General features: G+C 40.5%; 1 protein-coding gene across 1 annotated transcript in view; it reads right to left on the bottom strand.

Annotated features, from left to right (window-relative positions):
* tgfbr1b (transforming growth factor, beta receptor 1 b) overlaps positions 1 to 26,703 on the bottom strand; it is a 51,372-nt gene that overhangs the window by 23,566 nt on the left and 1,103 nt on the right. Inside the window, exon 2 of the mRNA XM_053412993.1 lies at positions 3,067 to 3,318. Coding sequence (XP_053268968.1) covers positions 3,067 to 3,318 — 252 coding nt within the window. The remainder of the gene's footprint in view (positions 1 to 3,066; positions 3,319 to 26,703) is intronic.

Raw genomic sequence — 26,703 nt, 5'->3', positions numbered from 1 at the left:
CAAGATCCTTTGTATCGTGTGCCAAACAGTTCTTGGAAGAAACAAAACAGATTGCCCCTGAAGGTTGTGCTGACAGTGTGTGAATGAGGCTTGATAAGTGTTGCACATAGATTTACTGGATGAATGTGTGCGAATGGCAAAACTGTACTGTGAAGTAGTCATCACAAATAGAAAATAGCTTTATATAAATAGACTTTTCCCATATAGTTCTGCAGCCTGCATTTCTGTATTACATAACAATTAAACGTATTTGCATCAGTATTTTTAGACAGTAGTATTTTTCTACGGAGTATGTTATGTATAGTACCATTAATATTGTGTTGCACCATTACCTTCAGCTTCAAGGCTCTGATACACATAGGATAATCAGTGATTTTTATGGGAGAGTAATGAACACACCCAGACTGCTATATATTATGCTGAATTATGCTGATTTGAGAAGTTTTATTAGTGTTCTTTTTTCTATGGCTCATTGGACATTAAAAGCCGCTGGAACTGCTGTGAATTCATGAAGAAACAGCTTCTACTATCCTCTGGCACTCTCTGAAATCTTTAAATTGATAAAGCAGCATTAAAAGTGTGCAGCAGTTTAAAACTATTGTTGTAGCACCACAAATCTCACTCCTAATTCAAGAAAGCGACTGATGCAAACTGTTAAATTACCTGCAGAGACAGACAGTAAAGAGCAGGGCCCCTACTATTTTGCAGAACATTTCCCAGGAATTGTCGCAGACAATGAGGACAGCAATTGCTGGAAATCAACCATATCATTTCAGGTAGACCTAGTATTGAAACATTTAATGCAATATTAAGTCTCCTTTCTAAATGATGCAAGGTTCAAATAATGGCTACATCCATCACTAACAACTGTCCAATAAGGTCATCTGACCTCTTTTATGAGTTGTAAACAGGTTTTTCTTACTTGAATAACTTGAACATTTCATTAAATTGTGGCAGTCACTCCAAACATATCTAATGCAGCTCTAATGAACTTCAGTTTTCAGGTTGGCCTCTGATGCTTCTCTGAGGGGGATATCAGAGGACATTTAGGCTAAAAACATGTGCAAATGATGGTATCGAGTTGAATTTGAATGTTGGGGCTTGTGGACACTTGGTTGACACCACAGCAGCAGTATGGAGGCGTGCAATGTTATTTTTATACTTCTGAAGAATTGGGTGCAACAGTGTTTACCCCTGAAACTCCAAAAGTATTTTGTGGACTCAAACATTTCACCCACCCCTCGATTGGCATAGTGGCGAGTAGAAAATGAGGACATCCTTTTCAGTTAACTATTCCCTTAAAGTTGTACAGTGCACCAGTGCACATAAAGCTTTGTAAAATACATGACGATGGATGACTGTTACACACAGACAGAAGTAAACAATATCCAGTTGGCATCATTTTACTGAACAAAACAAAGCATTCAAGGACACACAACAGGCTTCTATAGTGCAGAAAAAGGAATCAGTGTTGAAAGTTACATCCAGATAAACCCCTACAAAGATCTCTGAGATGTCTCTGAGCTACACAGAAGGTTACAAAAATGAAATGGAAAAACTACACTGTGTGTAAAGCCTGAAATGGGAACTAGAATCAAACCTTTAACAGACGAAGATGGATTTGTAAGACAAGTGTAGAGTGAAACAAACCTCTACTAGCTTCACAAGAGGGTCGGAATACGGATGACAGCATTTAATCAGCTTTTTTTATTCCACCACACACAAAAAATAAACAATTGGGTGAAGAGCAGCAGTACTTGAGACAATGTGAGCAGAAACCCAATCGCTCACATATTGTCTGGTCATGTATAAACTACACTCTGTGACGGGGTTATGCCCCCAGATTGTGTAACCGGGATTTGATGCCCCGGGGACATCATTTAAAGGAATCTCTTCTATATCCCGATGCCCGCATTTAAAAAGGCCAGAACATGGAGTTGGTTAAAACTAGACCCTCCCCACCAGCAACTGGCAGGTCATTGTATAGTAAATATATTCCATGGAAAAACTGACCTGTTACCTCAGGACTACAGCAGATTAATAGCTGTAGCGAATAGATTGAATACAAGAGAATGGATGGGATTTGTTCTCTTCTAGTCTAAAAAGAATGGATAAGACATTGTGGAAAAAATGTCCATGTTATGTTTCTCATATATATATATATATATATATATATATATATATATATATATATATATATATATATATATATCTATCTTGATATTCAATATTTTTTTTATCTTCGTAATAAATGCCATTCTGGATTTTTTCTCCCAAGTAATGAGTTATGAAAGAAGAAAAATTAAAAAAAAAATTGTTGTATGTCATTATATTTGGATTACAGTGCATTATATTTGATATTAATTTTAATCCGATCTGTACTGGATCATGAATAATGGACAACTGTCTGAGAGTATGTCAGGCCCCACCTAAAAGAATCCTGTTATATCAATAAAATATTTTTTGTATAGCGCTGAATCATAACGTTCATTATCTCAAGACACTTAACATAGTAAGGTCGAGACCATATGATATTGTAGAGAAACCCAACGTTGCCCACAATGACCAGCACTGACAACTATGGAGAGGACAAAACTCTTTAAAAAGAAAGAAATGCTTCTTATAAATAAATAGTGCACAATCCAAGCTTTAAGGAAACTACTTACTACAATATTAAAGATCTCTACATTTGTGTTGGATGCTTTTACATGCCGTTACATCCAGAATGTTTTTACTGTCCTTCTAACCTGCAATTGTCTGCTCTGTGCAGCAGTAGTCACATTATAGATCAGTGGATGCTTCTCCCATAATGAGGGGAGAGTTTAAAGATGAGTGTTTATAACTGTAGGTCGTGATAACTAGTATTTTACAGGTGAGCTTGAGATGATATTAGATGTTATATTTGATGAATGTGGGGACTACCACTGATAAACAAAAATGTATACATTTTATATTGAAAATATGAAAGAGGCGGTGTGGCCGATGAGTCAGTTTTGTGTCTGAACAACATGTTACCCCACTAACACCAACAACTGCAGTGACCCTACTGTGTGCGTTTTTTCTTACCAGGGAACAATTTAAAGTTAGGGTCTTTGTTGCAGTAGTCCGTGGTACAGCATATTGGGTAAATACCCGTGTCATGTTTAACGGACGGGGCACAGATGAAGGGCCGGTCTCGCGGGAACAGTTCATTTTCTTGTACACACTGGCGCTGCTCAGTGGTAAATCGGCTGCCGGACTGGCGCATGGCGGCGAAGCAGACGCCATCTGTCGTGCAGCTGGAATTTGCGCTGCAGCGGTCACAGTAACACCGGAGGACTGGAGGAGGAAGAAAGCAGAGAAGAAAGAGTTACTACAACATGATCCAATACAAGGTCAACAACTTTTAAAACATGCATCTCTCCAGCACTTCTGCATTTCTTCACCAAAAATATCTTAGTTTTCAAAGCTGCAGCTAGACCCAAGTTGACAGTTGATCAAAAGAGGGTTAGGGTTAGGGTTGACTCCCAAGAGTCATGTCAATCATTTAAAATATTACAAAATTACTTAACATTAAGGCCATGACTGCGCTGTACACACAGTAACACTCTTCTCATACATGCATGGTAACATTTCTTGGATAAATAAGATTCAACACTCATTTTTCATTTCTGTTACGTGTCTCAAGTCAAAGCATTCCCTCTATTATGGCATGTTCTCTCCTTTTTTCAATCCACTGTATAACATCCCATGGGGAAATTAATTTCTCCATGTCTGAGCCAGGAAACTGCTTTCCTGCTATTTTACACCTCAGTTGATCTGCTGTGTTGTCTAAATCTATTTTTTCATAAAATGTCCCTATTAAAAAAAGTTTTTGAAAAAGTGCACTTTTTCACAATGTGTGTCATTGTCTGTGCGTGTCTCAGTGTCTGTTATGTTTGTGATTGGGAAGAAACTCTCATGGAGGCAATGTGAGAGGTTAAATCTCTCCAGTCAAACACACTTAATGATTTAATTTCCTATAAACGTTTGCTCTTACTGCAACTCTCTGTGAAAGAGGAAGAAGAAAATGCAGGGGCGCACAAACACACATTCACAGCTGCAGTGCAGCTGGAGAGCACATGACTGACGTCACAAAAAGGCGAAGAATCTGATTGTCTTAAAGCGTGTTTGGTTTCCAGTCCTCCACATCTGACAGGAACTGAAACTCAGAGCCGTGTGATCCTTTCCAGTAGAATGCTGTGACACAAACGTCACAGCTTAATATATATTTACTTGCTAGTAACAAGCAGACAAAAATATACAAGTACTGTGGGCTCCAAATGGCGGAGACTATTTTGGGGAAGTTGTGTAAGGCATTCGGAAGCAATGGGGGTTTTAAAAGTGCATTTAGTCAAGCGTTACTACCTTACACCAACAGTAAAATAGCCGGAGTGGCGATGTAAATAAACAGTCGACGAAGAAGAAGAAGACGTCTCTTCTTTGTGTGTTTTGTCTTTGACAAAAAACTTTACTCCGTCTAGTGTTCTTGCGGTGAATTGCGTTGCAACACGCGCAACACGTTAGTGAAGCATAAACCAAAACGAGTCCGTCAATGCAACTGCGTGGCCTTCCGCGGTTGCAGTCGCAGGACTATAATTCGGCCTTTACATGGCTGAATATTAGCTACTACTACTAGCTATATTATGACATACGGACTTTTGGGAATTACAAGTTCTTAACTTCCTTTCATAAACTTATGATGTGGAAAAGTTGTCTGAGAGGAAATTCTAGGTCATACTTGAATCTAATAAGCAGTGTCAGGCCCCAGGCTATTGATTAAATGCACTGCTGTATATTTTGTATTGCTAATTAGAGCTAATCATTAATTAGAGTCCAAGTGCTGCTAACAAAAAAAACAGATGCATGATGTAGATATGTTATGTTTTGACAGGCTTTCAGTTGTTTCAGGGAGTTCAAAGGTAAAATGTTTCAACTGAGCTGATTTTTTTTTTTTTTTATTAAAGATGCTGGAACCACAGCCAGGGGCATCTTTAATCACCTCTAAACACTGGGAAATCACAAGCCAGACAACAACAGAGTAAGGAAGTCTGTTTAGCATGACATTAGCAGTGGTGTTCTAGAGTTATATGAATAAACCAGGTCACTCTCTCTCTCTCTCTGTGTCCTTGCCTTCAGCACAGAGTAGACAGGGAGCTCATAGCCTGGTATCATTATGCAGCTCAGAAACACTTCATGCATGCCTGGCCACCCAAAGGCAACACAACACACCTTCTAAGAGGAGACCTTTGAATAATTAACAGGTCAGGCACATAGCGTGTTAGGTAAAACCGTTTGACATCAGCAGACACAGAAGGTTTTAAAAATGTGAAGGGTGGTAAAACAGCTTCACAGTGATGGTGTTAATAATTAGATTAAAATCGTTAGATTAAAATTACATAACCGAAAAGGGTTTTTTATATTACTTGAAAGATCATCAGTCTGAGAATGATGCAAATTTATCAAAGTTTCACTGTAACAGGATTTCCTAGTCCTGGAATTCGTGGAATTGTCTGGAGGTAAATTCCAGACAGGAAAAGTGAGGGAGGTGAGGAAATCGAAACAGCAATGCTCTGTGTGTGTGTGTGTGTGTGTGTGTGTGTGTGTGTGTGTGTGTGTGTGTGTGTGTGTGTGTGTGTGTGAGGTTTCTCAAGAAGAGAAAGAAGGGACGGCAGATCATACTGTGGACCCCAGAAAACTAAATAAGAGCCAGCTGACACTGGTCTCCTCTGACTCAATAATTATTCACATAACTGAAGTTTAATTTGTGAATGTTTGATTCGCTCTAGAGTTTGAGGCACGCATGTAAACACTTTGAGAAAAAAAAGTCCATAATTTCTTCGTACTCAGTTCATGTGCCACACAACATTAGACGCCAACGGCCAGGACATCAGTGTTACGCTGACCGGAAGGATCCAGATGTTCACAACAATGTGTGCTGCACTTAAATGTGTTCTTGATGAGATTTTTATTAAAAAACAAAATGTTTAGGAAATGTTTGTGTTCATCAAAATTCTATGAAATTTTAATAAAATCTGGTTTAGGTCAAATGTTTGTATGGGATTTATTGTTTATTGATATTTTTAAACTATAGGAGGTTTTCATATCATTTGGAGCATCCACTCAACATGTGGTGAGACCAATAATACCGAGACCGGTATTAAATTTAAAGTAAAATATAAAATGTCTATGGCTGGAATATGTATGCTGAAAGAGTATGCTTAAAGAAATGGTATTTTTTTTTTGCATTTTTATCAAATTTATGCACTTTACTGGAAAAATAAGTCTGTTAACTACATTTAATAGGGGGACACCTTCTAAGAGGAGACAATTATATTGAATAATTGAGATATTGAGAAATTGTACAAAACAATATAAGCATATTAAGGAAATTAATTCATTTTTTTCAAATGACTTGAAATCTGTATATGATTTGTGTGTACACAACATACCTAATGTTTGAATAATTATAAAAGATACTTTTTTTTGTATTTTAAAATTGGCCTGTTGAAAATCCTTATACGTCATTGACCCATATATTAGACTCGAGTGTGGTTCTTAATCCAAATCATGAATCAGTCAGCATGTAAATCAAGAGAAAGCGCTAACCAGGTCTCTTGATGTGAACAGCGGTTGTTGTTTTTTTAAGTCAACAACACTGATGAGTCAGAAAGATGTGGTGAGGAAATCAAAACCAAAACGTACACACCCATTTCTTCTGTTATTAAAGAGGGCAACAGTGTCTGAGCCAGTTAATACAGCTTTAAACTTTTATCATGTGTTTTTGTTCCAACATTAAGTTAGCAGGAGAGTTGTAGGAAGATTTTATTAAAAAGCAGTCACCTGCAGAGATTCACATTTCAGTGCACAGCTGTAGTCTCCAGACAAACAACTGAATGCTTTTATGAAACAAAATAATCCAAATAACACGCCTTCTATGCGGCTCCCCGCGGCTCTTCCTTCTTACCAGGATCAATCCTCCCTTTCTCTCATTGGCACAGCTCATCTCTGAGTGAACAACAACTTGAAGCATCTACCGACAACAACTCAGAGATCCTCCTAACTACAAAGAAAGCGGGTGATATAATAGCTGACGTAAATTGAACAAATGGTTTACAATCAACGCTCAGGGAAAAAATGTATTGAATACACTGCAGATATAGATGTAAGATTGATGAGAATGTTAATAGATGGTCAGATTAAGCTGAGAAATGCTTAGATCACAGAGGGGGGAAAAGGGTTTAGTTAATTTTTTTTGCACTAGCGCCTGAAGCAACATGCAGCTTACAGTGGCTCCCTGATGTGAGGATTGGTTTCAGATATTTGTCTCTGAGACTTTTGTCATTTTGTTGGTGTTGCTCACATCATTGAAAAGGCATAGAAGCAAAGAAACAAAATGACACCATCAACAGTTTTCCTGGAAAGAGATGAAGCTAATGAAATAGTATTATAGAACTCCTAATGTTAAGCACAAACAGGGGCTGGTACGGTCTTTTAAAATCAAAATTCTAAATTCAGTTTGAGATTTGCCAACATAAACGTAATGCTTTTTTGTCATGTTGTAGCATAGAATATATTGTCAATATATTTTATAACCAAAATGTCAAGTTTTCTGTAAGTTTAAACTTAATACATTTCCGTTGCGGACACATCTGATTATGATGAAAACTCCACAAGATTTTGACATTTCTAATCAGATTTAGAAGAGAAAGTTCAAATATGATATCTTTGGAGGGGAAGACTTTGCTATCTTGCGAGCATCTTCCTCTTCTCCTATTTTTTAACAATGTCTAAACTTCCTGCAATTTAAAGACTGAATTATCCAACAAATTTCAAATTTTCATTTCAAACTATCTGAACCATGTATTTCATTCAAAGAAACTCCAAAGACAATCCTGTGTTACGCAGCACACCCTCAGTCTTGAGGACACTGAGCTAAATAAATCGTAAAATCCATAAGTCGTTTACACTTGTGTGGGCTGTAGTGTGAAGTGTGGGACTGGTAATGAAGACAACTGGGACGGACATTCACACAGTGTGTCTGATGTGATAGAGGAAGTATGAGAGAGGAAGACAAACACAAGGCCAGTCTCTTACAATGTGGTCAGACAGAATGTGGCTGACTAATCTGAGATTCTGCTTAGAATGACGCCAGGCCGACAGTCAGACTAAACACACACACACGACACGGACCAAAAGCCTGTCTCGCTGTTCCCAAGACGGTTCGGGCATATTTTAATATGAGTAAGTGTGTGTGTGTCTGTCTGTGTACAGTGAGGTATATGTGGTTGCATGGAATTTGAACTGCTGTCTTGTCATTGGTCCGTGTTCTTATTCTGGATGTTTGATTCTCGATCTGTCCATTCTCACCCACTTATATCTTATAAATTATTTTCCAAAAGCAACACATATTTAACAAACACACAAACAGACTTTGTTATGGTATAAAACAGAGTAAATCCTGCTTCATACTACAACCAGAGAATGTTTAGACAATTTCATCCTTTCAAGTAGGTAACTATTAATTGATTCTCAACATTTGTATAAAAATTTATTTTACAAACTAAATGTTTCTGGACTAATCCCCAATACCAGACCTTGTGTTTGAATTGTCAGGTTTTTGTTTGTGGCCCACATTTTCTTTGTATTCTCGTTTTGGACTCGACATTGAAGAAAATGCAAATGAACGGCAGTGCCATCTGGAGGTTCAGCATGTCATTCCCTTCACACTGATCCCTGAAATGACTTTTTTATATCTACGTAACATATTGTGTATTGTTCGCTGTGTAACAGCCAGGCAACAAAGGAACAATAAATTACAACGCTGCCTGTCGGGCATTTAGAGGCTGAACATGCATCTCTGCATCCACCCCTCCTCTCTCTTCCTTGCCTATAGTGCGCTCACCGTAATTAAACCCCCGTCAAATTCGCCCTCCCTCATCCCCCTTTTCTTTTCACATAATCCCCTCCCCTCTTCTGACCCTTTCCCTCCCACCCTTTTAGTCTTACAACAATAAAGGGGGGAACGCTGAGATGAGTGTGAAGAACAGATCAAATAAAGGAATCAGACAAAGTCAATATGTCGGGATACAAGCATGAAATAAATTCTGTGTAATCTGCCTTGCGTTGGATTGGTTTGCATGTGAGCCTGGTGTGTGATTGAAAAAGTGTTTGAATACAGTGAAAGGGAAAATACATTATTCTGTAGGCTGTGTCAGCACCTCCAAAGTTCATGCAAATCACTGGGGTGAATAAAGCTTTGGCTAAGTGTTGTAGAGTAGTAGACAGATGGGATATTATGTTTTCTTTACACTGGTGACACTAATGAACTGTGGGGATATAACAGCATTGGTAAGTTCTGCAAAATTGTATTCTAGTGTGTGTCTGTTAAAACTGCATTTGTGTGAAAATGCTCTCTAGTAAACATGCTCTTGAATAAGATATATAAAATTGCAATGTACGCTTTATAACTGCTTTATTTAATCTTGTATAAATCTTAATGTCTTAGAAATAATTGTTTACAAATTTCTCTGTAATGAAGCATTATGTTTTCCTGATTAGTGCAATTGTTGATTTAGTCAATACTCTTTTGTCCATTAGAAGAGTAATGCTTCATGCTGGTGCAGATGGTCAGGTACCAAATGAGACAAATATACCTGTCACAAAAACTACCATATGGTTGGGCAAACACTTATTGCCGACTTGAGTCGTGGCAGTCTTGTATACAAAGGTGTCTCAATGTACATAATGCTGAAATGAATGTAACTGAAGACAGCTCATCCCTGAAGTCAGTGTGCTAATGTCCACTAGGTGTGTGAACAGAGCTCAGAGAAGGTATTTTCTGTCCTATCTATACCACTCAGTGCCATCTAAAAATAACTTGTGTTGGGTTATTGACAACCTATTTACAAAACGATTTAGAAGAATTTATGACATCTTGACTATGACGAGTTCGAATTCAAGTGTAGACATCTGAAACTGGAATATAGTCATATTTAAATTGCAGATGTGTGTAATACATATAGAAACAGCGTTGTATTAAAGGACTAAGTTAATTTCAAATAAATAGTTGGACAGGGTCAGAATTTTACTATTGTGTTTTTTTAATCGAGTTGCAGCCCTACTCTCCAGAATTTGCTGTGTGGGAAATATGAGATGCATATAAAAGCTTACGTCAGAGCTTCTTGACACTGAGTTGTGTGTTGTCACACCCCAACTAGTGATGTCACAGCAGGTATTTCGTCTGCCACAGCTGATGGGAATTACTTGCTGTGACATTAGTGCACCATGGCTGAATGCAGCTCAGACAGCTGTGCAGTATCAAAGCTCTGCTCTGTGGGATTTAGCTTGAAGCCAAAGAAAGACTGCAAACTGTTAAATTAACCAGTGTTTCCCCTTAATTACCAAGACTGTGGCAGTGTGCCATAGTGTGATTTGTCTCACCATAGTTTCATAATTACCGTAAATTTTGACATGAGACAACACATGAGATCTCTAACAGTGTTTTGTACCCTTGCTTCATTGTAGAGCTCATGCCCTGATTTCTCTCTCTCATACACAAACACATTGACCTTTCTTTCATATCTGACTGACCATTAGCAATAACAAGAGAGATCAAGCCACGTCAGCGGGCCATCAAAGCAGCTTTTAATAGTCCTTGCAGGGAGCCAGCACTCATCCTCACTGAATAAGCTGATAACTGTTAACTTTTCTGTTGGCATTTTAATAGTGGTTACAATTGCTTTGTAACGCAGTGCCTGAGGGGACCAGGGCACACTTTGTTGATCTGTACCAAGGTAAGGTATGAAATGCTCACACTAATCAAACAATCATGATGCTGGGGTCAAGTGACCTCAAATCTACCAGCGGCTGGCTGTTGCAGAAATCCTGTGATCCCACATTTTATGGCCACTTTTCCCAAACAGGTTCAACGCTTTGCCTCAATCACGTTAATAGGCTCTCCAATCTCATCTCTGGTTAACTGTCGGTTTCTCTCTGTGTAAGTGTGGGAGGGGCCAGCCAAGGACCTCCGTGGCCCTTGAACATGCATCGTTGTGTTTTCTGTGATCTGAACATAAGTGGACAACTATGATTGCAGGCAGGCACCCACACCTGGCAATAAAATGTAGCCCCACATGCGTCTCATGATCACATCTCAGATCAGATCTCTCCTCCCTGCTTTAGAAAAAACAAACACTTCAGTACAGTAGTTTTTACCCAGTCTGAGTACACATGTGTGTCCAATGTCACATGTATGTCCGTGTGTCGGCACGAGCGAGTAAAATAGAGAGATGAGGCGTGATCAAATCTTTAGCCGATATGAATGCGTTCACACCTGCAAACGCATGTCAAATTGGCAATTTATCATGGTCAGCACATTCTTCCCGGAAAGTTAACAGAGAACTCTTTTTTTAAAACCTTGGTCCTTGACTGCAGCGAACAAAACTGTTTGATATTACAGACCTTATGGACTGAGCTTGTTAGAAAATCTATCAATATATGTTGCATAATACTGATTAAATGATTATGTGGACAATAACCTTCCCATTCATTCAAGTGGAAGCAATGGTAAGGCCATTTTAAAATGCAGGCTGCTAGTTTTCTTTGCAAGGTCACCATGTAAAGATAAATACATGACACAAGCCGACGATGTACCCAATGTGCCTATGTTTGTTTACTTGCCTTGGTGCTTGTCATTCAATGTTCAAATTGCATTTAGAGGCAACGAGGCAGGAGCTAAAGACCTTAAAAGCCTTCATGAAAAGACATATTTAATAAAATTCTCAGTCTGTCTGTGTGCTCCGTATGAAAAAGCAGCCAATCAAAAAGATGCTCTAAGATTAATGACATATCTACTGAAACTTGTGATGTTGGAACTTTGAACTGTTAAATTACACCGTTGAAACCTTGAGTTTCTCAGCACGTAATGTGTTTTGAGGGTGTGAATACTGCATTTCAGGTGGTGTAAGGAGAATTTAGGGTTGGAGTTTGTAAGCTTAGGCTTTAGACAGGGAATAGAAGCAATTTTTTAAGTAGATGACACATGTTTGGATGCACTTCCTTTGTAAAACTATAGCAGTTAAATCTATATTTTATTTGATGAACATTGATTATTACAGCATTGCGGTGTAACATTTATTTGCCAATATTTTGGGGGAAACTATTTCAACTGCAACATCCAAATAGGGCTGGGCGATTTTTCGATCTCGATTCGGGATCGCGATAAAATGTTGATCGATTTCGATTATCTCCTTGTGACATGTATTCGATCTCACGTGGCAAAAGTAAGCGCAACAACAGTGTCGGAGTCTGCCGGCTGCCGTCTGCAGGTAGGACACGACACGCCCACTTCCCAGCGTGAAAGTAGCTGCAGTTGCGAGAGAGAGAAAAAGAGAGAACGAAGTTGGAAAAATGAGAAAAAAGGAGTGAAACTTAAGTCGGGGACAGCGAAAATAATGCCGAATGTGAAAGCGACATCACTACATCACCCGAAACCGAAGACATTGTCGAAAAAAAGGGTAACGCGACGTCAGGTGTGTGTACGTGGTTTGGATACGGCAAAAATGACGAGGAGCAGACGAAGCCGGTCTGCAAAATATGCCGGCGGTCGGTACCAGCCAGGACGGGAAACGCCACAAACCTTTTCAATCACCTGAGACGGCACCATCCTAGTGATTACACAGAGAGTTTGACTCTGCGGGCTCAAGTTTTCACGACACCAAACAAAGAGACAGGCAAGACCACTACGTCTCCCGTTAGCATCGCTAACGGGAGCGATTCTGTTCTGTTAGCAACACAACAGTCCATCCAGTCGTGTTTTGCAGCCATTGCCCCATATTAAAAACAATCGAAGCGGGGCAAAAATATAACGAGCGCTAATACTTATTGCTTAGCTAAAGATATGATGCCCCTGAGCACAGTGGAGAGGGACGGCTTCAGGAAACTGATCAAAGTGTTAGACCCCAGGTACGAGCTCACAGTTTAGCACTTGAATGTGTCAGAGGGTCTAACCCACATGTTTACTTGTTTTTTAAAAGTTGTTTACAAAATCAAAAAATGCTAAATATAGTGAAAAGGGACCAGTCACTTAGTTTGCACTAAGCATATACGACTGTATGAGCTAAGAGCGCTGCTCTGAATTTTCTTTTGCTAGTTATGGTCCCTGATGCTCTCTTGATCAATGGAAGCATGAAGACCTTCACAAAAACATTTTGTGCTCATTATTGGAAGGCATTCATTTTTTTTTATGTTAATAAACTTTGTTGTAAAGTTTCAGTGAATCTCTTGTTTCTTCAAGCTTCAGGATGCCCCTCACACTGGCAGCATCTGCAAAAACTACATATCGTGATAAGGATCGAGATCGATCAATATGGAAAAACATATCGTGATAACATTTTTTTCCATATCGCCCAGCCCTACATCCAAAGATCGCAAATGTTTTTTTCTTTATCGGTTATTTTTGCAGCAGCTTAAAAGAATAATTCACCCAAAAAATGATAATTCACTCATTTTCAAGGGTAAACAGTGTGGCAGCCAGGGAAGCGGCCAAATCCAATAGAGCTGAGGAAATTAGGGGCTTATCTTCAGACATAAAACAAAACTGCAGCCCTGTTTGTGCTACTGAAAACCTATAGTATTGTTTGACGTTCTTACTAATCCCTATTGCTAGTTTGCCATGCTTTGGGTCATTAATCCACTGATTGAAAAATTAAGCAGTCTGCAGTGAAGCAGCAGTGGGCCACAGCTTTGTTCTGCTGCTTAAAGAATTTAAAGCAATTCTCATTAATGATGGATAATTTCATTACCCACTACACATCCGTTATTAATCATATTTAATTTTTATGACCAAATCAACCCAATCTGCAGATAAATTGTGGTTCCCCAAGAACAAGCGGTTTGGTAAATGTTAGGCTGAGGTGATAGGAATAAGGACCACAATGATAGATGTAATCATCTAAACCCAGCCAGGGTAGTGCCGGAAATTTTAGCAAAAAAGTCATGATAGCAAGTAGGGCTGCTCGATTAATCAAAATTTAATCGTGATTACGATTATGGGGTCAAACCATCTCCAAACTACTATGATCGAGTTGAAACAATTATTTGGCATTTCTTTCGAAAGAGACGCGCATGCGCAATTCATTCCTTCCCCAAAAGCATTCAGCGGCCCAGCTGACTGGCTCTCACTCTCAAGCAGCTGTAAAGTGAAGGAGCGAGTTGTGTGTGTGTGTGGTGATCGGCGGTGAAAAAAACAGCGCGAGTCGAAAAGCAGGGAGGGCAGCAGCACACCATGTAGCGGCTGCGCCGCGCACCGCTATTCTCAAGCGCACTCCTGCCTGGCTGTTCAGACCGGTCAGACCGGTCAGACCGGACCCGCATTTCTCCGCGCCGGTCAGTCGGTCAGAGAGTGTTAGGGTTGCCATCATTAAGGGTTTGAATAACCGGGCACCGATATCCTGGTTTCACGGAGGAATAAGACACGCAGCCGTCATCGGTGTTTACTGGAACCGGAAGTGGTTAAAAAAATAAAGCATAGACTTCAGAATAAGGGCACATATTAATAATCGTTTAAATAATCGTGATTTTGATATTGTGCAAAGTAATCGTGATTATGATTTTTTCCATAATCGAGCAGCCCTAATAGCAAGTAGGGATGGGCATAATCAATCGACGACCGATGAATTGATCATTAAGAATTTCGTCAGTGACATAATTTTTTCATTGATGAAAACTATTGCATGTTCGCTATGTGGCAGGAGGTCGAGATATCCGAGTTGCCCTGAACGCAGCACAGCGATGATGTTAGCAGCTGAACGAAGCAGCCCGAAGCTAAGCCTCCGCTGCTCGCTCAGCTTCATGTCCGCACACGGACCGTCAGCCCACGCAGAGGGGACCCCGGACAGACCCGGGTCTGGGTGAGGGGTACTGGGAGTGAGGGCGTGACAACAACCGGACTGAGACGTCGAGAACCGTCAAATCGAGCTAGCTCTCAGCGGCTAGATGTTTTTTCTAATTTCACTGCATTTTAATATAGCCTATAAATAGTTTAATATATTAAACTGGAAACCTGAATGCACAAGTAGGGCTGGGTAGTAAAACGAAATCGATAATTATTGCGATTTAACTTTTCACGACAGAAATTTAAGCCTGTAACGTCGATAGAATTCATCCAGAGCGGAGGAGGAGCAGCACGTGTTAATGTTTGCACTCCTGTTGAGAGGACGACTCTGCATCGATGCAGTGACTGAACATCATCGTGTTTTCCACTACGTTCATTAATTGTCCGGTCGTCTTGTGTCAGCGTTTCTATTGGAGCTTCCTCCTCACTCCTCTGACCTGCAATCTCTATTACATTTTAATACTAAACACCAGCACTGATCACAAGTTATTGGGACACGTACAGGACTGACATTTTCTTTGTGTTTGTTTGATCGCTCTAGAGTTTAAACGACACATGTTTAAATCTGCTTCACACAGAGTCAGGACATCAGGGTTAAGTGACAGGAACGATCCAGAGTCATGAGCCGACAACATCGATTAATAACAATTTTAAAATATAGGACTAGATGGTGAATATCCCATGTGATTATCAGTGTGTGTATGAAGAGGGACACTCTCACACACTCCTAACACCTCCCGTCACCTCCAGTGCACATGGTGCGCTTGATGGCTCATTGTCATGTTCTGACAATGAATTGGATCAATAATCTGGCTTCAGTTCACCACTTTGCGTCTGCATGGTCATTTTCCCGTCTCCAAAACGTCTGTACGCATGGGTCAGAAAAAGCGTACAAGTGCGCACATTCTCCCGTCAAGTTTGTTTTTATAGATCCCAAATGTTTGCATTTGTGTATGCAATGGTTATAAATGAGGCCCCAGTGGTCACTCTGTTTTCTTTATCCAGATAGTGTGAAGCGACCGCAGATTTCTGCAACAGAATATTTCAAGTTCTGTGCTGACTGCTGATAGTAACTATAGTAAGAGCAGGAGAAGATTCACTACATGGTAGTCAGGAAGCCAGCACTTTGTTCAGTTTGCCATTTCCTAAGTGGTAGTTAAAATAAATTCTAAATTGTTTGCAAACAAGGGAAGAATGCATCTCAACACAGAATTTCTATTGTCCCCAAGGCGACAGGACAGTAATTATTCTGCAGCCCTGCACAGGCAACACGGTCTGTGGACTAAGTGAGTGCACCCCCTGTTAGATCACGCTGCAGCAGACCAGGGGGTAAAAGAAGGATTGCAAAAAGCAGATGACACATAAGCTCCATTGAACATGATGACATTAATGATAAAACATCAGTGGTTTGAGTTATTAACGTCAGGATCCACTGAACACACAAGAGCTTTACTGTAGAGCAAATCAATGCAGCAAAAAGAGCCTGTACATTATGTACACACACAAAGTTAGGGTTGCATTGACCGGTAGAGACATCACAAGAAACGTTGATGCCTGGATGAGAGAGGTCTCGTTACAATGAAGCAAAAGCTGTACATTTTTAAGCACTCGGAAAAACACATCTCCCTGGAGCAAGGTGAGATGTCTGTGCCAGCTTGGAACAAAGACTTGCTTTCAGGCTCCACAAACATGAAAGTTTCCAAGTCTGATTCAAAATGTTCAACACTTTTGCTATCCCTAGGCTCTAAAAAGAGATGCCGTTAGACATTTCAAACACCCGTCCTGAATTAAACATTAGTCTCAGATAAGCCTGCACCCAGCTGACATCACAGCCTCACTTCATCCACAAACTGGAGGCCTCTGAACTTGACAACTCTTTGAGAGCACATCTCCCCTGTAGATGAAGCTCCTGTCAAGTATGCGTTTGCCAATTTGGGCAAATACCACAAACACAAAATCATAAAATACAGGCAGGTAAGAGAAACTTTAAACCAAACACAGATATAAATCAGAGGGGTAAATTATCTTGAATGAATGGGAAGGTTATGGTCAACATAATCATTTAATCAGGTTTATACAACATATATTGATAGATTTTCTAACAAGCTCAGTCTCATACTGTCTGTTATATTAAACCGTTTTGTTCGCTGCAGTCAAGGACCAAGGTTTTTAAAAAAAGAGGCCTCTGGAGTTTTTGACCACTAGTCCTTAATATTTAAGTGCATCCCTCTTTTGTAAGATCTTTTGCAAGCAGAAAAGCAGGACAATCAACACAGACAAGCAAGAGAGGGACACAATACACATTCTCGCTAAAGGTTTCACTGTATTCCACTGATCTACACAAGCGGCAGTAATGTGCCAAGAAATTTTGCCTGTTGGAACAAATGTCAGTGACTGTCTGAGTGACATTACTGTACTATTCTCATTCAATATATTTGTAGCAAACTGTTATTATTCAGTTATCAGGGATTGTAAATTGTTTGCGTTGTCCAATTCAATGACCGGTGTTTGCAGAGTTCTGCCTGAGACCAGACCATTTGATTGATAATGTTTTGTGTTCTAATGCCAATTATAAGGAGATGATAAGTATCAGTCCCCCACCAGTAGTGCTTGGGCAACTCGTCGACGTAATCCACGTCATCGATTACGTAAATGTGTTGACTCACAGAACTTGCGCCAACATGTCATAAGGAAGGTGGCTGCGCACAGTCAAGGCACCTAGTCATCTGAGGAGCAAGTTGCAGCAGGAAAACAAAAACGGACACATGCTGTTATTAGATCGTAACGGAGCGTTTCTATTTAAACCTGCACACTTTTTCTAGCACTTACAGCAGTCTTAGTTTAACCAGCGCAGATTTTTCAGTCTTTACGGTAGAGTTTACTTCACTAAACCAGAGAAGTTTGGAACAAAGAGGAAAGTTAAAGCTGTTCAGTTGTTAATGTTTGTTAAGATTGTTTATGTGAAATGTAGTTATATATGAAGGAAGAGAAGAAATGGGCAAACCCAAAACCTATAAATTTTTTCTAAAGTTAAGCAATCAATTTTAAGATGCCTTTTTCAAAAGACAGTTATGTATTTTTTCAAAGCAAACTATATAAATTGAAATGAGAAATGAATATTTGTTGTATTATTACAGTACACTTCAGCTCTTTCTGAAAATGTATAATAAACAGTGTGGAAATAATATTGAATTATACTGTATTCATCTTCAGAATGTTTATGTAATATGTATAGTCAGATTTTAACTTCATGCAGACATTGATACAACAAGTAGGATAGTTCAAGATTTTTTTTTTACTTTTGAACTTGAATTTACACAGTGTTGATATTCCTCCAGAAAGTTACTTGAGTTTTACTTTGGTTTTCATTTATTTTTCTGTTGGACGGCTTAATGCAGATGATATATTTAGTTTATTTTAATGGACCAAGCTCTTTCAGAAATTAATATTTGGAGGGATATAGGACTTTAAAAAGCAGATTAGCAGTTCAGACTGGGCTATTTTTTATTGTGGAAAAATACCTTGCAGTGCATACTTAGTTATTGGCAGATACGTTTGTATTTAAGAGAAGAATGTTAAATAAATAAAAATGACAAGTTTTTCAATCAATATTTGAATAATTTATTATTTTACTATTCAAGTAATCGTTAAATGAATCTATCGCAAAGATGCTGTCACACATGTTGCCCTGCCCCCACTCTCTTCATTAGATCATTCTGTGTCGGTTCCCCATTTTCAGTGGGGCCTTTCAGCTTGGAGAGTCATTTCCATAGGTCACGGCCCCAACCACCCTACCCCCAGCCAGAGGGCCAGATTCATTATGGCCAGTCCTTTGTCCACACCAGATGTGCCCTCTGAATGTGTGTGTTGAGCAAGAGGGCCCACTGCCCTGACTCAGATTAACCTCCCCCCTCACAAAAACACAGAGCACACCAGAAAGGCTGCTATCTTCCCTGCTGAATGGTTTGACCTTGCAGGTTGGGACGGGAGCTAAAGCTCAGCAACATACCTGAAACCAAACAGTGGCTGATACTATAACAGAAACAACACACTGTCCTTGACACTGAAGAAACAGGGGATCGATTATCAGTTTTGCACAAATAGCTAAGAGATTTCAGAGGTGGCCAGGAAAAAAACCCTAACAGGGAAGTAAAATGGCATGTTACGCAGTCAATCCTCATTCACTTGAGAATTTCAGGAAGACAGGAGAGAATAGCAGTACCACTCATCTGTAGAGCTTTATATTGGTGTGTCCCAAAACATAAGTGTAGTGTTCTTTGACACCCTGATTATGATCAGGGGATTATGAGCTGCCAATGATGGAAACATCTTTACACTGACAATGAAGACATTACTTGAAGCTCAGTTGGTCAAAGCCGTTTCTCTCATGTTGCATTTGCAGAGCATTTGGGCCTAAGCACCCTTCGCTCACAGCTATCATAACCACAAGACAAATACCACGACAACCCTGATAACAACCCAACAGCATGTCTCCTGTGATGCAACCTGCCTGTTTCTTCACTGAAGAACACATAATGCTGAGGAAGCTTTCTGTTCCTACACAACAAAGAGGATGGATGTATAGCTAAACATATTGAGAATGGTGAGGGGGTGGGGTGGGTACATCTGTCTACGCTGCTAGTATTATAAATATGCAGGACCTCGATCTAAAGGTTAGACAGCCAGTGCCTTGGCAGCTGCTCAAACCCAGTCACAGCACCCCCCAACACACACACACACAAGATCTATTATAACAAACACATCTGAAGTTGAAGCCCCTAACCAAGGAGTCCAATAAAATAATCACCATCATTATCATCTGTCCTTCTCACTGTTTCCTAACCGAGACACCTTCACTAAACAGCATTTCTCAAGTAAATATCCTGCAAGCCCAACAGGCTGCATAGCAAGGCCGTCTCTTGTTGATGCAGCAAGGACCTGTTTCAATGCCAGCCAAGTCTAGTTTGAAGAGAGGATTCTAAAACACCCAAAAGAGATGGTTTCTACTTATACCTGTATGGCGATAAATTGATATAGGCTTGCAAAACTAAAAGTGCAATAACTCAATTTGTGTCGAAAAGCGGTTGTTATAAGACAATTTGAAGGCTTCTTCCTCCCTGCCAACTTCCTTTTCCTGTTTTCAGTTTGTTTCACAACACCAACCAAAACAAAGCTTACAGCCACACACTTTTCAGGTTTCAGGTTCAAAAAGGCCTAAGTGATTCCAGTGAAAACCCAATGTGAGAAATGTGGTTAATTGATATAAAATGGAAGTCATTTTGGTTCATTAAATATTATTTATATTAACCCCAAAAAAAAACTTTTTACCTCAACTTAATGAGCCAGTATTCACACTTCCTTTTACACAATATTGGCTATGCTGGGCAGTCCAACAGCAGATAAAGCCACAGATAAATGACTACGTCACTTCCAAAATAGACATGTGGACATACAAACACAGGGAGGCTGGGATAGTGGAAGAGGCAGAGTGGGACGCACCAGTGGAAGTTAATGGAGGCCAGAGAGGGTGCTGTTTAAAGCAGCTGACTCACAGCTCAGACTGAACTGGCTAACTGTCTGATTGGCTGCTGCCGAGACTGGCGCCCCTCTCATTTGTGATATACCACAAGCTCTGAATCTGCAACTCGAGGGAGAACAGTACCGCAATTATTGTTCAGTTTTTGTTTCCTATAGTCTTTCTCACAGTCCATCGATGCACTTAGATTAGGGCTGCAACAACTAATCGAATTAACGATTGAAATAATCAGGGTTCATAAACATTTTGACCAATGGATTTCCATGACTTTTCAATAACTTTAAACCAAATTTCCATGACCCAACATTTTGTGAAATCTCGGTGTATACTCGAAAAAGTGAAGGAATTTTTTTAATTCAAACTAACGATGAGAATTCCAAGGCATTTTGGGCGTATTTCTTTAAAAGCATATGAATTATTTAAAACTCAGCGTAAATGAACTAGGGATGGGCATTCGATTAAATTCTTTTAATCGATCGTCGGGAGAATTAACGATCGACTTTCGATTAATCATTAATATTTTTATATTAAAATTCACTATTTATAGGCTATATTAAAAAGCAGTGAAAATAGAAAAACACACCGTGTTTCTTCATTGAGGTCTTTATTACAAGATGAACAACTCTTGTGGCAGTTAAACGGGATCAGTTCAATGATTACACTTGAAAATATGCGCTGCTGTACTCTTAAGCCCCGATGAGAGAGCAGCAGCTAGCTACTGAGAGCTAGCTCGTTTTGACGGTTCTCGACCTCTCAGTCCGGTTGTTGTCACGTCCTCACTCCCGGAACCCCTCACCCAGACCCGGGTCTGTCCGGGTTACCCTCCGCTTGGACTGAGGGTCCGTGTGCGGACATGAACCCGAGCAGCGGAGCTAGCTCCGCGCTGCTTCCTCCAGCTGCTAACATCTTCGCTGTGCTGCGTTCAGGGCAACTCTGATATTCCGAACTCCTCCAACCAACATGCAATAGTTTTCATGATGAAAAAATTATGTCAGACGAAATTCTTAATGATCAATTAATCGATCGTCGATTGATTATGCACATTCCTAAAATGAACGACATGAAAATATGAATATAACTAATTTCCATGACTTTTCCAAAACCTGTGGGAGATAAATTTTTCCATGACTTTTCCTGGCTTGGAAAAACAAATTTTAAAATTTCATGACTTTTCCAGGTTTTCCATGACCGTACGAACCCTGAATAATAAGTTTGCAATTAATTTGGTCAACGATTAGTCTAAATTTCAGTTAACCTGCTCCAAGGCGAGTTACAAGTTGCTGTGACAACACCACTACAATTTTCATATTTAATAAAAACACAGACAACAGCAGTCCAAGCAGGTTTTTTTGCATGGACGTCGACATTTTGTTTTAATATGGAGCTGATCTAAGGCACATGTGTAGAATGTGTACTGTAAACAGAGACAATACAAACATGACTCTGGTGTCCACAGCCATCCATGTATCAGAGTATAACTGGGGCCTAACTTGCTCCTCACACAAACACAGAATCAGGAGTATAGCTTGTGATTCCCTAACCTCCACATGAGGGGAGAGAGCGCGCGGGGGCATTGGTGCCTTTGAATCCAATGGGCACTGGCACGGCTACAACCTCTCAAATTAGTCGTGGTTCCTTGGTCCAGGACAAGGGGCGTCCAGGGTCACCCACATGCCTGGCATTCCTCCATTGCTAGTACTGACAGCACGGCACACAGCACCCAGAAAAACAACGCTCCACAGGCGTTTCATTGAAACACTCAAAACACACGCACACACACACCTGACAAAAAGGCCTCAGCAGCTAGAGAGGGGGGCTTAGAATGTGGTGAAGATTAAAGTTAGTCGAAAATACTCTCCAGTCTACAGGGAATATTTACACTTACACAAGATGAAAAACGCAAAATATCTAGCAAACCCTATGGACAGCTGGAAGCAGAGCTCCAACTATCGTTATTAGGAAATATATAATGACTATTGTTGTTTTTGTAAACGGGCCGATAACTCATACAGCCAAATGCATTACTCTCTCAAGTCTCCCTTTAGAAGGGCTCCTTATTAAGAATCGTGGATTTTTTTTGCTGGGTAAGCTAAAAAGTGTTTTCACAGTATAGGTCATTGAGGTCTGGAATAGGGATGCACGATATTAGGAAAACATGCGATATGCAATAACATTGTTGAATTTTGCAACGACAATAAGAATTTCGATAAAGAAACAAATGCTTAAGTATGCTGAGGACAGCCTGGCCACAGCGCCACCAAGTCCGGGGCAGACACCCAGAGAGCCATGCACAGCTCCACCAAGTCTGCGCACAGTGTTAATTTGGGATCTTTCATACATGTTTGGAGCGTTTAAAGTCGGGTTTTGCCCTTTTTACCGGCTCAGTCAGTAATGAACTGATAAACCTTTATCTCTATCACAGAGAGGAGCTGTGCACTAACAACCGAATCGAGGCCAAACAGCGTTGATATTTGGGCATCATTTCAAACTAATTGTAGAGACGTCAGATGAGTCTTCGAGAGTTAGTGAGAGAGAGAGAAGCGGAGTCAGTGTGTGTGCACGACGTTATCTTTCCCTAAGGTTCTGGGGACTTGGTTTTTCCCCCCCAAGTTTTACTTAGGGACATATTTTAATTCCATTACCTCTTGCACAACGAAGAATACAGATTTGTTTATCCAATCACTAGCGTCATTGTTTGAGTGTTCAAGTGGGTTGAGTGAATGAACCTGTCACCAGTGTTTCCCCTAGGTTTACAGCTTTTGGGGGGGCGGATATTTGTATCTGCTTTTCAGGTGGTTGATGCGACATGTCTTCCGATGGATACTCTCAAAAACATGTAATGGTAGGGGAAACACTGTCACCATTGTAAAATCTTTACATAACACTATGGTTCCGTGATTATGTCAATGAAACTGGAACAGCTGAATCTGCCGAAACATGACACAGGTAGTGGTAACTCAGGAACTAATGGACTGCTTGTAGTTCAAAGTCTTTCATCCCAGGACATCATCTGACCATACCATCTGTGTACTCGCACTACTTTCAAAAGAGGTTGTCCATCATGCTGCCGGATTGTTTTAGAATAAACCAACTAGCTATCTAACAAAAATGCCATCCACCCAATATCCGTCTGGTAAACTTTCAACAAGATATAATGCTTTTTTCCATTTAATGTAGCGGAATAAGATGTACGTTAAAAAACGTCAATCCTCATATTTTCACTACAAGATCATCCTAACCTGCGTAGTCGGATGACTAAGCCGTTGCTTTTGAATGTTTCATATATAAACATCTTCAAAAAACAGATTATAATAGCACGGGAGTGTAACATTAGCATATCAACTGACCCTGCATTTACACTCACCAGGAAACAGACAAAAATCTAAAAACTGGCTCAGAGTGAAGAGATCAAGACTGAAATTTAAAGAAAGGGTGATGAAGACGAGAAAGGAAGAACCACTACACTGCAAAAAGGATAAGGTACGGAAGATTTAATGTCCCAAATAGGGATGGCATTCGATTAAATTGTCCTAATCGATCGTCTGGAGATTTAACATTCGATTTTCGATTAATCCTTAATATTTTTATATTAAAATTCACTATTTATAGGCTATATTAAAATGCAGTGAAAATAGAAAAAAAAAGCGTGTTTCTTCATTGAGGTCTTTATTACAAGATGAACAACTCTTGTGGCAGTTAAACGGGATCTGTTCAATGGTTACACTTGAAAATATGAGCTGCTGTACTCTTAAGCCCCGCTGAGAGAGCAGCAGCTAGCCGCTGAGAGCTAGCTCGATTTGACAGTTCTCGACCTCTCAGTCCGGTTGTTGTCACGCCCTCAGTCCCGGAAACTCTCACCCAGACCCGGGTCTGTCTGGGTTCCCCTCCGCGTGGTCTGAGGGTCCGTGTTCGGACATGAAGCCAATCAGCGCAGGCTAGCTCCGGGCTGCTTCCTCTAGCTGCTAACATCCTTGCTGTGCTGCGTTCAGGGCAACTCGGATATTCTGACCTCCTGCCACATAGCGAACATGCAATAGTTTTATCGACGAAAAAATTATGTCAGACGAAATTCTTAATTATCAATTAATCGATGGTCGATTTATTATGCCCACCCATAGTCCCAAATCAAAGCAGTATATGCTATTTTCCTGACAACATATTTCTTGTTTCTTTATATGTCAGAAAATGTCCCTTGTTTCGAGCATTCCCGAGCATTGCCCTCCCCCCCTCCCACATGTTTTAAGTAATTTAAGTAGTAGAAGTAAGAAGTAATTTGAGTTTCGGCTGTAGCCAGGGTAGGATCAGCGTTATGTTTGTGTGCTGTCAAACACACACAAAAAAACGTCATTATTCTATTCAGAAAATGAAGGTCTGATTACCACAGATAATTATGTTCCCTGGTTATTACATCGGAACTGATAGGCTCATTTAAACGCCAACACAAACCGAACAAAATGATAGTGTCTACATTTTGCTTTAGGGACACTTTTCATAATAGCATTAAACAGTGTTTTGTGCCATTTCTTCATTGTAGAGCGCTGTGCAGAACTCGATTACCCAATGCTCTCTCTCACATACAAACACAGTGACTCATCTTTCATAGTCAGAATGGCCATCAACAGGACCAAGAAATTTGCTCCTTCGCTGGACTTACAATAAATATTTTTTTACCATCCTTGGCGAAATTTGTTTATGCCTACGCTGTACAAGTTCCCACATTATTAAATGCAGTTCTGAGCATGCTGCCTGTGTGTATATCGCATATGCTTTGCAATATGTTGTATGAAAGTGGGACACAGGTTTTGTAAATTGTATCTCTCTAAATCACCAGATGCTTCATTACTAGCAATAACCCTGGAGCAAAAACTGTGATGACATGCTAAACTAATCACATCCTTTGTGTTCTGGGACCAACAGGATTGATTTGGAGTCTCTCTTGGCTGTCGACTGCATTTGAGTCAGAGTGCTGACACAGCACTTGATTGTACCAGCCACTCCAGCTAAATGTGGCCCGTTTACTTACTATGCCTAAAGGGGGGCACATAGGGGGAGAAACACAAGACTCAGAGCAGTCAACTGAAATTGGAGGGTGGGAGGGCTGGAGCAAAGGAGAGGGAGAAACAAGTGACAGAGCGTGAGCACAGAGCCGATTAGGCGGGAGGATGACTGAGGCTGGTAGGATGAGGTGAGTAGTAGTGACACCACCTAATTTAGACTGCTGCCGGGACTCGGATGTGTGTGGATGCTTTTGTGTGTGCACTACACGGTTGTACATAAGACAAGTGCACGTGAGCTGCAGGGGTGTGGTGCTTAACACACCACAGCGGCTCATAGTAAAAGGTGTCATTTAAGGTGTTCTCTGGCAAACTGATATTGATTCCTTTGTGGAGACACATATATACATACATGCATGCATGCTGTAGACGCTGGATATTCAGGTTAGTCACATTACTGCTGAAATGAGCATTGGAAGACTGATTATCTGCATCTACAATATTGGATTCTATTCTGATGTAAATGACGCAGCCCTGAGCGTGGACTCCAGCCATGACAATCCTATTGCTGGACAAAGACGCGGAATGCTCTCTCGTCTCGCGTGTCCCTGAGCCAGCATATCAATTTGATAACCAGCCTGCAACTGAAGCAGTGGCGGGGGGCACATGCGAACACGACCATGCGTTTCGGCACGAGGAGGCTCCGATGAGATCTTAATGCACGCTGCCCGAAAAGCATGCCCCTCCATTCATTATGAGGCTGGTGCTCTCTCTCCCTCTCCGTCAACACAAAGGAATGTGACACAAAGGAAACTCTGCGAGTCAATAGGAAAGCACACACGCTACCAGCTATTTTCACATATGAGGAAAATAGCCCTCACCTTTTGCAGTCGCATGCTGGCTAATGCAAACAAAGGAGATGGCCAGTTTTGCGGCAATAACAACAACGCATGAATGGAAGCATCGGTGCTTGCTGGTGGACCAGAGCCATTCCCTAATGAGCAGCGACAAACGCTTCAGCCCAATTCACAAATCAGCACGCCGATTCCCCCGAGTGTGTTTAAGAGACGTGCATCTCTTGGCATGCAGAAAGGATGTCAGGTAGCACAAAGCAGCAGGGTTCCCTTCACCGCTTCAGCCGCAGTCTGCTTCCGCCGCGTTCACATGAGGTGAACTCAAACTATCCTTGCAGAGCGGTGTGCAAAGGGGATTCGAAAAAAATGATGTGCACATTAGAAATGCATCAGAAGGCTCCCAGG

This window comes from Pleuronectes platessa, chromosome 20 (genome assembly GCF_947347685.1).
Source record: "Pleuronectes platessa chromosome 20, fPlePla1.1, whole genome shotgun sequence".
Lineage (NCBI taxonomy): Eukaryota > Metazoa > Chordata > Actinopteri > Pleuronectiformes > Pleuronectidae > Pleuronectes > Pleuronectes platessa.
The sequence above is the reverse complement of the archived record's forward strand: the minus strand, read 5'-3'. Positions and strand labels throughout refer to the sequence as shown.